General features: G+C 36.3%; 1 protein-coding gene across 4 annotated transcripts in view; it reads left to right on the top strand.

Moving 5' to 3' along the window:
• SAMD8 (sterile alpha motif domain containing 8) overlaps positions 1-14,920 on the top strand; it is a 59,361-nt gene that overhangs the window by 7,748 nt on the left and 36,693 nt on the right. For all 4 annotated transcript variants that reach the window (XM_087863006.1, XM_045783374.2, XM_045783375.2 and 1 more), the window contains exon 2: positions 10,664-11,256. In XM_087863006.1, coding sequence (XP_087719132.1) covers positions 10,664-11,256 — 593 coding nt within the window. The remainder of the gene's footprint in view (positions 1-10,663; positions 11,257-14,920) is intronic.

Below are 14,920 nucleotides of genomic sequence, written 5' to 3'. Positions count from 1 at the left end.
AGAGAAAGAGCATGAGCAGGGGGCGTGGCAGGCAGAGGGAGAAGCAGGCTCCCCGCTGAGCAAGGAGCCCGACAGGGACTCAATCCCAGGATCCGGGATCACTACCTGAGCCGAAGGCAGTTGCTTACCTGACCAACCCACCCAGGTGTCCCAGAGTCAAAGGCTTTTATATCCTACTTTGTGTAGGAGATAGAGAAACTGGGAGATGTGAACAACTTTTTCTAGAAAGATACTCTGTGAGGCACAGACATTATACATTAAGTCTCACAAGAATCTGGATTAAATTTTGCTTAAAATCATCTGCTTGTCGGGTGCCTGGGTGGCTCAGTCGGTTAAGTGTCTGCTTTAGTCTCAGTCATGATCCCAGGGTGCTGGGATCAAGCCCCATTTGGGAGCTTGCTTCTCCCTCTTCCTCTGCCCCTCCCTGCTCATGCGCTTTCTCTCTCTCACTCTGTCAAATAAATAAAATCTTTTTTAGAAAATCATCTGCTTTTCTTCACTTTGATTACTTATTCTATAAGTAATATTCTGATTATTAAATCAGCCTCGTAGGTACTTCAGAGATTTGAAAGAGTCTGCCTGGGACAAGGTTCTTGACTATCCTTCATAGTCACTTAAGAGGCATTCTAGTTTATTTATCAGTACCTTATAAGTTTTCTCTTAGTCTCCCTTGGTTTTATCAACTCTGGGGTAATGACAAGATCAAGTTTTGAATCTTTGAGGCTGATTACCAGATTCTAATTCCTTATGAATTTATCAAATTAGTGACCAGGGGTTATCTCTTGGTAATTAGACATTATAAATTTGTTGATGTAAAACTGTCTGAAGCCCTGAAGAATTTGTAATAAAGTTGTATAATTTAAAATATGCTTAAACAAAGGGAAAATGTAAAATTTTTTAAGAATATACTTTTTTTTTTTAAAGATCATATTGGAAATGGAAATGTAAAATGGTACAGCTGCTTTGAAAAATGTTATGGTGGTTCCCGAAAAAAGTAAACAGAATAACCAAGTGACCCAGATGACTGCTTCTGGGTATATACCCCAAAGAAGGAAAAATAGGACTTGAACAGATATTGTACACCCACTTTTGTAGGAGCATTATTTGCAATGGCCAAAAGTTGAAAGCAACCCATGTCTGTTGATGGATGAATGGATAAACAAAATTTGATAAATGCATACAACAAAATACTATTCAGCCTTAAAAAAGGAAGGAAATTCTGTCACATGTTACAACATGGGCAAACCTCAAAGACATTATGCTAAGGAAAATAAGCCAGACACAAAAAGACAAATATTGTATAATTCCACTTATGTGAGGTACCTAGTATAATCAAGTCTATAGAGACAGAAAGTAAACTGGTGGTTGTTGTGGGGTGAGGGAAGAGGGGATAGAGGGGAGTTATTGTTTAATGAATACAAAGTTTTCATTTAGGATGGTGAAAAGTTCTGGAAGTGGATGGTGGTGGTGGTTGCACATCCATGTGAATGTACTTAATACCACTGAACTGTATACTTAAAAATGGTTAAAATCATAAGTTTTGTGTATAGTGTAACACACACAAACAAAACAAAGAACATACCATCATTTCTGTGATACAGGTGTTAGAAAGCCAGTATCGCTTCTCCACAACTGCAACTGCTTCCTTACACTCAACTGTTAGTGACTGAAAGCTGGAGAATTACATGTACACACACACACACACACACACACACACACACACACATACACACAAAATCAACAGTTACATAGTCTTGTGAATAGCCAAAACTTTAGGAAAACGGCTCCTATTTCACTTTCTGCTTTCTGTATCTCACATCAGAGGGTCTAGTTGGCCGAACCTAATTCACATTTAGAACCCTAGTTGCAGGGGATCCTGGGGATTAACTCTTAGCTTTTCAAACTCTGTAGTAGCAGAAAACAACTAGAGGGAGATTGGAAAAGATACTGAGTGCCAAATATATCATATTTGTCACGGATACTGAGTCACTGGTGATTCACAGAAGATAATGCTCTAAAAGTATTAGTTGAGTGGTTTTCAGTGGTGGCCAGACTGTCCTGCAGCTGGTGATAGGGAGCTAGGGTGGAGCACAACAAATAGCTTCAACAGGAGGAGTAGGGAAGGAGTTTATTGATAATTCATTATCTCCTTTTGTTGTTCTGGACCGTTTGTACTCAGTTCGTCAGAACTAACATACAGTATTTGCAATTTTAATATAGTAGAAGACAACTGAGTTATTACTGTGAAGATATTTGGGTCACTCTAATGGCATGCCTTAAAGGCTCATTTATTAAAGAATAGCTATGCTTCTATTAAGAAATATCAGATTTAAAGTTCTTATGATAAGCTTTTTTCATTTTCTTAAGTATGGAGGTAAGGTCGTCAGAGGAAATGTACTGACCTCTTTTGCTCTCGGGGTGGTGAAATCGCTAATTAGTAGGAACTATATTTAGAGAGAAAAGAAATAAACATGCTAGTAAAAGAGTTGGTGTGCTGAAAGTAGCATTTTTTATAGTTTTCAAAAATTTCTAACCAGAGTCCACCCATAAGATATCTTTTGTTCCACTCTGTACAGACCAATCAGCTCTTTTTGTTTATCTGTTATCTAGGACTTGAAACTGTTTGACTAAAGCTTATTGATAGTGAGGTTCTTTCTGCAGGGGTGGACTATTTATTCTCTCACTGCCTTGATAGTAAAGTACTTTGATAATTAATTTCTTAATAGCTCGTGATTTCAGAATAAACTTTAAAATTTTATCTCAAATTGGAATGTTTCCTTTATACATACTAATTAACATTTGGGACAAGTACTAGCTTTGCATGCAGTGCTTTTTAATGTGAATCAAACTTTAATGACATTAGTATGTAAACACTTCAGATTCTTTGATACAGTTATTCCACTCCTAGAAATCTTATCTCAAGCTCTGCAGTACTATTTGTAATAGTAATAATATTGTGAACAATTGCCAACAATGGAGAGATGAACAAACTATTGTATAGCCATAGAATGGAATGTCCTTTTCAAAAGATAATTTAATAATGCTAGGTAGGATTCTTGTCATAATGTTAAGTAAAATGAGACAGATTTATCTATGGCATGATTTCTCTTTATAGAAAATTCTGTGTGAGAGAGGTATATAACAAATTACAAATAATAGTTCTCAAAGGTAATTTTAAAATTATATTTTAAATGTTCTTCAATGAATATATTGCTTTTATGTATTTTCTCTTTTTATTATAGAAATACTTTGCTATAAAAGATTCAAACAATGAAGAAATTTGCAGACTAAAATCCATAAAAGTCCTTCAGTCTCCTACCTACCAGTTTATCAACTTGTTCTTTTATGGATTTGCTTTTGGTATCATAGCTAAGAAAATCTTGACCTAACCTAAGATCAGAAAGATTTTCTCTTATGTTTTCTTCTAGATGTTTTCTAGTTTTAGATTTTACATTTGGTCTGTGATCCATTTGGAGTTAATTTTTATATGTAGTGAGAGATGGATTTTTTTTGCATATGGATATCCATTTTTTCCAATTCTATTTGATGAAGACTATTCTTTCTTCATTAAATTGCCTTTGCACCTTTATAGAAAATTAAATATCTTTCTTTCTATGTAAGTCTGTTTCCAGATTCCCCATTCTGTCACATTTGTTTATCTTTATGCCGCTACCACTTTGTCTTGATTTAGTGTAGTATGATAGACAATTCTAAAATGACCTCCAGTGACTGTTGTATAATAATGGAAGGGATCTGTGAATATGATGGGCTATCAGTGCTGTAATTAGGTTATGTTATATGGCGCAGTTGACTAAGAAACAGATTATTCTTGGTGGACCTGACTTAATCAGGCAAGACCTTAAGAAGGAATGTGCTTTTCTTGGAGAGATTCCAGGCACAAGGGGAATTCAACACAGGAGAAGCTGCTGGTTTTCAAAATAAGAAGAGGCCACATAGCAAGAAATATGGGTGGCTACTAAGTTTATGGAAATTTGCTACATATCAGTAGAAAAAAATTATTGTATGATAATTCTTGAAATCAGCTGTCTAATTTTGTTCTTTTTAAAAAAGAGTTATTCATTTATTTGGGAGAGAGAGAGAGCGTGCACATACGTGCACCTGCACAGGAAGAGGGGCAGAGGGAGAAGGAGAGAGAGAGGAGAGAGAGTCTCAAGTAGACTCCCAGCTGAGCACAGAGCTGACTTGGGGCTTGATCTCAGGACCCTGAGATCATGACTTAAGCTGAAATCAAGAGTCAGGCACCACCAAGGTGCCCCAAATTTTGTTCTTTTTCAGTATTCTGAATCTTCTGCATTTCCATATGAGCTTTTGTGAAATAAGTTTGTCAATATCTACAAAAAAAGTCTGCTGGGATTTTGATCGGCATTGCATTGACATCTTAACAATATTGAATCTTCTGACCAACCCATCTCTCATTGTTTATTTAGATCTTTAATTTCTCTTAAGTAGTGTACAGGTCTTTCCCATGTTTGGTCAGATTTATCTGTGAGTATTTGATATTTTTTGATGCTATTATAAATGGTATTTTATAAATTTCAGTTTTTTATTTTTTATTACTAGTATATAGAAATACAATTGATTTTTGTATGTTGATTTTATATCCATCAATCTCGCTAAACTAACTTACTAGTTCTAGTCAGTTTTCGTGTGTATGTGTGAATTCCATTGAATTTCTTACATAAATAATCATATTGTTTGTAAATTCTGCAAATCGTGAGTTTTATTTCTTAACTTTCTAATCTGTATGGCTTTTATTTCTTGCCTTATCCTATTAACCAGAATGTCCAATGTTTTATAGTAATGGTGAGAGTGGATAGTCTTTTTTTTTTTTTTTCTTAAGATTTTATTTATTTGACAGAGAGAGAGACATCCAGCGAAAGAGGGAACACAAGCAGGGGGAGTGGGAGACGAAGGAGCAGGCTCCCAGTGGAGCAGGGAGCCCGATGTGGGGCTCGATCCCAGGACCCTGGGATCACGCCCTGAGCCAAAAGCAGACGCTAAAAGACTGAGCCACCCAGGCACCCAAGAATGGATAGTCTTGCCTTGTGACTCATATTAGAGGGAAGCATTCAGTCTTTCATCATTAAGTACGATGATGTTAGCTATAGGTTTTTCAAAGATGCCCTGTATCAAATTGATGAAGCTTCCCTGTATTTTTTAGTTTGATGAGAGTTTTTATCAGGAATGAATATTGGTTTTTGTCAAATGCTTTTTTAGTGTTTTGTTTTTTTTTTTAAGATTTTATTTTTAGGTAATCTCTATCTCCAACATGGGGCTGAAACTCACGGCCCTGAGATCAAGAGTCACATGCTCTTCCAACTGAGCCAACCAGGCACCCCAACTTTTTTAGTGTCTTTTGTGATAATCTTGTGGTTTCCCTGTTTTAGCTTATTAATATGGTGAATTATTTCAGTTTTCAAGTGTTAAGCTAAATTTGCATTCCTGGGATAAATAACCACTTGGTTATGATGTATTAATTCCTTTTTAAATATTGTTGGATTTGATTGCCTAAGATTTGTTTAAAATTTTTGCATCTATGTTCTTAAAGGGCTATCAGGCTGTAGTTTTATTTTCTTGTGGTGTCTTTGCCTGGTTTTGGTATCAGGGTAACACTGGCCTCATGGAATGAATTCATGAAGGTGACTCCTTGGGTCACCTGGGTGGCTCAGTCGGTTAAAAATCTGACTCTTGATATTGGCTCAGGTCATATAGTCTCAGGGTGGTAAGATTAAGCCCCATGGTAGGATTCTCTCTTTCCCTCTCCTTCTATCCTCCTCCCCCCAAAAAAAGAGAGAGAAAGGGAGAGAGGGAGGAAAGGAAAGGGAGGAAGCGAGGGAGGGAGGAAGAAAGAGAGATTGGTTTTCTCCTTTTCTAAAAGAAAGGGAAAAATAATCTTTTCTTGTGTTTCATTTAGAATAATTCCTATTGTTATATCTTCAAGTTTATTATTCTTACCTTCTTACAGATAAGAATCAGCTGTTAATCCCATCCAGCGTATTTTTCATTACATTTTTAGAAGTTTGAATTGGATGTTCTTTTTGTCCATGTCTCTAACTTTTTTGAACATATGTAATAGAGTTCTTATAACTTAATTTCCTTGTTTGCTGATTCTATTATTTGTATCAGTTTGGGTCAATTTTGACTGATTGGTTTTCTGTTCATTATAGGTGAATTTTCCTACTTTACATGTCTGGCAATCTTTGGTTGGCTGCCAGACATTATGGATTTTATCTGTTGGGTACTGAATACTTTTTGTATTCCTAGAAATATTCTTGAACTTTGTTGTGGGAGGTAGTTAAATTACTGGAAAACAATTTGATCCTTTTGGATGTTGCTTTTAAGATTTGTTTGGCTGGACCAGAGACATGTTCATTCTAGGGCGGGGTTTCTCAATATCAGCACTATAACATTTTGGATCGGTTAATTCTTTTGTTGTGAAGGGCTATGCTGTGCTTTGTAAAATATTTAACAGCATCCCTAGCCTCTACCCTTCAGGTGACCCCCCAGTTGTGACAACCAAAAATGTCTCCAGAAGTTGCCAAATGTGGGGAGGGGTGGCAAATTGCCCCCAGTTGAATAACTACTGCTTTAGGATTAATTTTGTCTCACTACTATGGCAAGATCTTCCTGTGTGCCTTACCCAATGCCCCATGGATTTTGAGGGTTTTTTTTTTCAGTCTGGCTGTTTGGGGTAGGCACGTTTATTGGTCTTATTTATATACTGGATGTTATTTCCCCTAATCTTGCTGGATGGTTCTTTTTCTGTCCTGTCTTGTTTCCTCATATATATGTGATGATCGGTATTTAGCTGCATATTCAAGGGAGAGTCTCTGCAGGTCTCTGGGGTTCCGTTTTAGTCTTTTTGGGTTGCTGTAACAAACTTACTGTAGACTAAGTCGCTTAAACAAAACACACTTATTTCTCACGGTCCTGGAGGCTGAGGAGTCCAAGATCAAAGCCCAGCAGATTTGGTGTCTAGTGAGGGCCTGCCTCCTGCTTCATAGTCAGTCATCTTGTAGCTGACTGGAAGGTGGTGGAAGGAGTGATAAAACTCTCTGGGATATCTGTCATAAGGGAATTAATCCCATTTATGGGGGTTCTGTCTCATGACCTAATCACCTTCTAATTGTGGGCTAGGATTTCAACATATGAATTTTGGGGAGACACAAACATTTAGTCCATAACAAGTTCTCTCTGTGCATCCTTCTCCTCTCCAGTATTCTATTTCGTGAGCACTAGCCACCTGGATCTCCCCAGACTCTCAGCTCCATCTTCTCCCCTCAATAAGTCTTCCAGGCCTCACCCATTTTGTGCCCTGTGCCACACATCACTTGGAAACTCTCAAGGCAGTAAGCTGGGGCAGTAGGGCTCACTTTGTTTCCCGTCTCTCGGGGATCTTTTTTGTCTGATGCCCAATGTTTTGAAGCTGGTTTTTCTCCCCCCATATATTTTGTCTCTTGTTTGGTTGTTAGAGATGGGAGGATAAATTTGGTCCCTCTTATTATATCTTAGTCAGAAACAGAGTCCTTTTAACTGATACTTTATTCATATTATAGATTAAAGTTGAAAGTGTCCTGGGGCTCCTGGGTGGCTCAGTTGTTTAAGTGTCTGGCCCTTGATTTTGGCTCAGGTTATGATCTCAGGGTCATGAGATAGAGTCCTGCATCAGGCTGTATGCTGGGCATGGAGCTTGCTTGGGATTCTCTTTCCCTCTCCCTCTGCCCCTCCCCCTCAAAAAAAAAAAAAAAAAGCCAGAAGTGTTCTTAAAAACTTACTAACCTAATTTCTTCATTTTTTGGATTTGTATGAAACGTATAGCTGTCATATGTTTGTTCAAGGTCTCCTGTTTCATGTAGTTTCTGTGGCACAACATAAATATTAAATTGGCCCTAAAGCCTTTTATTATCTTTTTAATATACCTCTTTAGAGCAGGTTTTCACAGTGTTAGCAAAATACAGGTCTCTAAATATATGTAGTAGCATCCAATTAAAGGACATGTCCTGACCTGATGAAGCACATTAGTGGAGTGTGTCATGTTTTTAGGGCATTGCCACAGCAGGCTCAAAGACTTCCAGAAGGCTTCCTTGTGTAACTCATATTTTCTAGCAGCTGAAACACCAGTTTCAAAGCCTCTTTGTTAGCCTGATTGAGGGCATGGAGAACTGGTGATATAAGACAGGGTTAAAAAAAAAAAAAAACTACCATGAGAGAGATGATCATTTTGAGCAGTGTCTGAGACAAAACCATACTGAAGGATAATACTACAAGGATGGGAGTGACTTGGAACCCATTGGTGGTAAGCTGTTGGAGAAAGGAGAAAGGCAACAGAATAGAAAAATGACAGAAGAAATCTGGCCTTTTTGTGTGTGAGATGAGCTTCCAAAATTTGCTACATTGCAACTGCTACAGAGTTTGTAGCATGTGCTTGTTGGATATTCAAAGATGAAGTAATTTATTCAGAGCATATCTCGGGGAAAAGATTTATGTAGTGGGTGGGATGAAACCATCTGGGTATATATATGAACTAAAATAGCAAAATCATATTTTAATGGAATTTTATATATATGTAATAACATAAAATGATATACATTAGCATGTATAAAATTCAGTGTTAAACTGCATAAGATGTGTAATTCCTTGGCCTTAGGGATGGCAATGTAGCTAAAAAGAGCTGAGTAAGAGTTCTTGTAGCTATACAGTATAAAAGAATTAGCCTTTTAAAACATACAGATCCTTACAGGTGGATGTGCTGTTAATTTCCTAAAACTGAAAAGCTGTTGTGGATTGATAATATGAAAAACTCTGTTTGGAAACAAAATATGATTTAAGGCTTCCAAAAACTGGGATTGCTTTTTAGCAATTGAGAAATATTTAGTGAGTGTTTCTTGCTGACTGAATATTTCTGATGGTGTAAGTGGTGCTCATGTAGTTAAGTGTCTGCCTTTTTCAAGTGATTATGAGTCTTCATGGCAAGAGTTTGTGTGGATAGGACAGAATGTAGGACAGTAGCAGTTTTTTACTTTTCTCAGCATAAGTAAGCATAGAAGGTTTTTCATAGCCAAATATACATGTTATAAATGATAAGTACCAAAATCAATAATTATTTCATCTGGGAAAGGGGGGAAGGGGGCGATATCAGAGAGGGACATTCACATGTATTGATCTTTCGTTTTTGGCTTTTTAAAGCCAAAACTATGTTTTTTAAAACATAGTTTAACACATGTAGAGAAAAGTGTAGATCATAAGTATACAGCTTCTTGAATTTTTACAATGTGAACATACTTGTATAACTAATACCCAGATTAAGAAACAGAACATCTGTATTGGGAGTATTTTATATTTTTTCAAGCTGGGTAATGAGCATATGAGTATTTCTTGTATGATTCTTTGTTGTTGTTATGCTTTAAAGTTTGCCTGCTGTGTTTTTTAAAAAATCATCTGGAAAATGCCAGAAAACCCACATGCTTTAGTAATTGAGAAAAGTACTTTAGGGAAATAGGGTTTTTTTTAATGTAGGCCTTTGTCTCCTGTGTATCTTATAACCTGGTGGAGGCCCAAGATACTGAAAGTTTTAAAATGGAAAAAGAACATAAACAGAACTGTGTGGATCAAAGTAGTAAAAATCATTAGTGCTTTTTGAAACAGTACGTTATTGGCCTTATATAAGCCAATATAAAGTTTGGGTCCTCAAATTTTAAGTACATCGAAATGACAGCTTCCTTTTAAAAATTTTGTCACTGAGGGGCACCTGGGTGGCTCAGTCAGATCTGCCTTCGGCTTAGGTCATGATCCCAGCATTCTGGGATCGAGCCTGCGAGCCTGCATCGGGCTCCCTGCTCAGCGGAAAGCCTGCTTCTCCCTCTCTCTCCCACTCCCCCTGCTTGTGTTCCCTCTCTCACTGCCTCCTCTCTCTCTCTCTCTCTCTATCTCTGTCAAATAAATAAATAAATAAAATCTTTAAAAAAAAATTTGTCACTGAAATCTCAGTGATAGTTTAAGAAGGAAATTGCTTACTCAGTTCTATAATGGTATATTCAAGGTATAGAAAGAACGAGCTATTAAGATATTTATAGATATTTATATCTAGTTTACGGTTTTTATATCTGTTATAGAAATCATTATTTGTATAGTAGATAGAAATATGTTTAAGGAGTTTCCTAAAAGTAGTTATCTGCCTTTGTGTTGGTTTTTTTTTCTAATCTTGACGAAGTGGGAGATACTTATTTGATCAAACATGAAGATTTCTGAAATTTGATTTATTTTTATGTATTACATATCTTTCTATATCTCATTTTATGAAAAGCCTTAATAGAGGATTTTTCTCAATTATTCTCAACAGTAGGCTTTTTTAAATTAAGTTATGGTTGCTATGGTGTGGAGAAGCCATTTGTAGAGTAATTTTTTGTAAAAATGTTTAGTTAGCCTTCCTTCTGCTCTTGGGTTTATATGCATAAAATTATTAGAATGTTAATCTACTGAAAACCAATCACTGAGTAATTTTTGTTCCTTTTACTCTCTTCTAGAAGCCAATAGATCAATGTAAATAAATTATTGTTTCTGGTATGTTTATATGTATTTGGTCTTAAAGGAGTTGTTAGGACACACTGAGTTTTTGTTTTGTTTTCCTGTTTTCCCTGGACAGGCAGTGGAGGAGGAAATGGCTGTTCCTAATCACCTCTGCATTCGTCGCTGGACTACCAAGCATGTAGCTGTTTGGCTGAAGGATGAAGGCTTTTTTGAATATGTGGACATTTTATGTAATAAGCATCGACTTGATGGAATCACATTATTAACATTGACTGAATATGATCTCCGGTCTCCTCCTCTGGAAATCAAAATCTTAGGGGACATTAAAAGGTTAATGCTTTCAGTCCGAAAATTGCAGAAAATACATATTGATGTTTTAGAAGAGATGGGATACAACAGTGACAGTCCCATGGGTTCCATGACACCTTTCATCAGTGCTCTTCAGAGCACAGAGTGGCTCTGTAATGGGGAGCCTTCACATGACTGTGATGGACCCATCACTGATTTGAATTCTGATCAGTACCAGTACATGAATGGTAAAAACAAACATTCTATTCGAAGATTGGACCCAGAGTACTGGAAGACCATATTGAGTTGTATATATGTTTTTATAGTATTTGGGTTTACATCTTTCATTATGGTTATAGTCCACGAGCGAGTGCCTGATATGCAGACCTACCCACCACTCCCAGATATCTTCTTAGACAGGTAAGTTTTGTTTGTAGTTGCCAAGTTTGTAGAATGTTGCTATAACAGCGATGATAATAATGTATTGTAATTATGTTGTTTATTATTATTTTGGTTGATATACACTTTCTGTTTACTTTATCTGGTAATATATGAAGATACGCTTTGAAATTGCCTTTTTGTCCTAGTGTAAATTAGATCTTAAGCCTATGTGAGTGGGAAAGGCCGCTGCTTAGTTTATTTTTTTTATAGCTATATTACAGCTCCTTGGGCACTTGAGATTATAAAAGGGTTTCATGGAATATTGTCTGTAATAAATGAAATTTGGTTACTTTTTTTAATGATGAATGGGGTTTAGCTTTTCTAAAAGTAGGGGGAGGGCTCCTGTATCACCACATAAATTGCAATTATCACGAATAGTACAAACTGATTCGTTGGTAGTGTCTTCTTATTTTTATGAAATGCTGAGTGCATGAAAAAGAATATAGTATATGCATATAAAAAATAAGAATAGAACAAAATTATAAACTATTAGTTTTTATATTTGTGGTTTTTTAAGTTTTAAAGTTTGTAGAGCTTTCTTGTTTGTTTTTATAAAATGTTTTACCCTTCTGAAAGTGCCTTATAGTATATATTTTTTAAAATGAAATGAATCAAAGTATCCATGTTAAGATGGTAGAATGACATACATATCACATTTTGTTCCTCTTAAACCCTGACTAAAAGTATAGTAAAGAGGTTTTTGTTTGCTTAAGTTGTAAGCCTACAAGGATGGGGCAGATAAGAGAGGATAAAACAGTCATACATTTTCAGAAGTTTGAAAGTAGATGGATGAGTGGCAACCAACAGACCTAAAATAACCTAATTCTAGTACAGCAGTTAGGAAAACAAAACCAATCAGTCTATGTTGCAGATTTCTCAAAAGTTCTGGATACTGCAGGTGAAAGAAAGGGTGGTGCTAAAATAAGAATAGAGTGAGAACTGTTTAAGAAAGCTGTTAGATCCCTAAATCTCCTCGCCTATTCTATACAGTTTTCCCAACTATAAACAGAAGAACCCAAGGAAGTAAGGAAGAAAGCATGTGGCTATTTGAGGAAAGAGTATTCTAGGCAGAGGAAACAGCAAGGTGCAGAAATCCTGAATTGGTAGTATACTTAGCATGTTCAAGAAACAGCAAGTGAGAAATGGGGAGAACAGTTGGAGATGAAGTCTGAGAGGAGACAGGAATCCAGATTGTGTAGAGACTTGTAGACCATTTATGGACTTTAGCTTTCATTCTGAATGAGAAGGGAAGCCATTGGAAAGTATTTAGAAGAATACAGTGATCTAACTTCCATTTTAAAAGGTAACTGTAGTTGTTGTATTGAGAATAGCCTGGGTGTGGATGTGGGTATGGGAAAGCAGGGATTAAATTATTGAATTCATCTAGACAGAAATGAGGTGAATTGGATGAGGATAGTAGTGGGAGAGGTGGTGTGAAAGAGTCAAATTCTAGTCATATATTTAGAAAACACAGCCAACAAGATTTGCTGATAGATTTTCATGTAAGGTGTAAGACAAAGAAAAGTCAAGGATTACTCTAAGATTTTTGACCTGAGCATCTGGAAGGATGGAGTTGCCCTTTACAGAGATGGGAAGATTGTGGAAGGAGCTGAGCTGGAGAGAAAAAGAAGGATTTGGTTTTGGATGTGTCAAATTTGAGATATCTTTTACACAAAATCAGATGTCACGTAAGAGATGCAAAGATGAGCTGGAGTTCAGAGAGATACAGGCTGAAATTTGGAAGTTGCCAGAATAGGTAAAGACATGGTATGAGATAAGGTCTTCCAGGGAATGAGTTTGGAAGAGGAAAGATTGAAGATGAAGCCCAAGAACATAATAACAGAAGTCTGAGAAGTAAAGGCAGAACAAGCAAAGAGAACTGAAGATGTCAGGGCAGAAAGAGAAAGTAGTATCCTGGAAGCCAGTTAAAAAAAAAAAAGTATTTTAAGAGGGCAGGAATAATTAATAATTAGCTGTGTCAAGTTCTGTTGAGGAATCAGGTAAAATGTGGGTAATTGACCACTGGATTTAGCAACATGTTGGTCATCTGTGACCTTCATAAGAGTTAATAAGAACAAAAGCTGATTGTTATGGGTTCAAAAGAGAATAGGAGACTTACTGGAATTTACCTGAAGATATATATCCACAAATATGAAACAACATATGTATAAAGTTATTCGTTGTGACATTATTTGTAGTAATTGTAAATATTGGAAATAATCTAAATGCTTATCCATGGAAAACTGGTTGAATATACTAGTACATCTGTATAGCAGAGTACTATTTAATCATAAAGAAGAGTGAGGAAGATTTCTAAGAACTGATGTGAGCTGGTTTTAAGTGTGGGGCAAGGAAAGTATAAAATGAGTAAAACAGCTCTTGTTCCGTAAAGCAAGGGAGAGCACACAACCAATGAAAGCATGTCAAAAGAGCATTCGAGTTGGTTTGAAGGTGCTTGCACTGATCAAACTGGGACCGTTGGAACATCAAAAAGCATAATGATGGTAATGGATTCTAATATTTTGAGTAAGAGAATCTGTGAATCCATAGTGATAAATGAAAAGTGGTGGGGTGAGAGGGGAAATTCTTCAAGAATAATACGAATAAACATAGATGGCCTGTTTTGCAACATCCAACACAGTAATTGATTCAGGCAAGTCATCAGTAGATGCTAAAATCATTAAGTGAAAGGTCAAGGATATTCACATAATCTGAATATATCTCACATATTACTTAATTACAGGGAGAATAAGGTACCTTTACAATGGCATGATCTGACATGCATCATTTTAACCAAATGATCAAATGCAGCATTGCTGTGGGACAAAGTGACATTATGTGCATTGGATGTGATGTTCACAACATCACCTATATAATAATCTTGCCCCCTCCAAAAATATAACCTAAATCTGATCATGAGGAAATTATAAGACAAATCCAGAACATGGAACAGTTCTGAGGCTGAGGTTTTATATAGACTATAACCAAGGCATAGTGGGAGAAAAGAGGAAAACTGGCCTGGAAGAAAAATTAGGATCTTATTTTTAAAGCGTACAATTCAGTGGTTTTTAGTGTATTTACAGTTGCATAACCATCACCACTAATTCCAGGACATTTTCATCACCCTAGAAAGAAACTCCTATCCATTATCAGTCCCATTACATTCCCCCCTCCCTCTATTCCCTGGCAACCACTAATCTACTTTCTGTATCTGTGGATTTGTCTATTCTGGACATTTCATATAAATGGAATCATACAATATGTGGCCTTTTTTGTGATTGGCTTCTTTGATTTAGCATAATATCTTCAAGATTCATCCATATAGTAGTATGTATCACTACTTTATTCTTCTTTATTACAAAATAATATTCCATTGTATGGATATACTACATTTTGTTTATCTGTTCATCAGTTGATGAATGGTTGTTCACTTTTTGGCTACAGTTAATAATGGTGCATATGAACATTTATGTACAAAGTTTTGTGTAGACCTATATGTGATTTTCAGTTTGCAATGGGGATTTGAAGCCAAATTTTCCATCTCTATTGTGCCTCCCACTACAAATCTTCATGCACTTGAGCAAGTATGCTTTATTCATAAGAGAATGGTAGCAGGTACTGTCAGTGTTCTTCCTGTATACTC

This window comes from Ursus americanus, chromosome 6, assembly GCF_024610735.1.
Source record: "Ursus americanus isolate L20-20 chromosome 6, mUrsAme1.1.p, whole genome shotgun sequence".
NCBI lineage: Eukaryota > Metazoa > Chordata > Mammalia > Carnivora > Ursidae > Ursus > Ursus americanus.
Note: the sequence above shows the minus strand (reverse complement) of the source record. Positions and strands in the feature narration are given on the sequence as shown.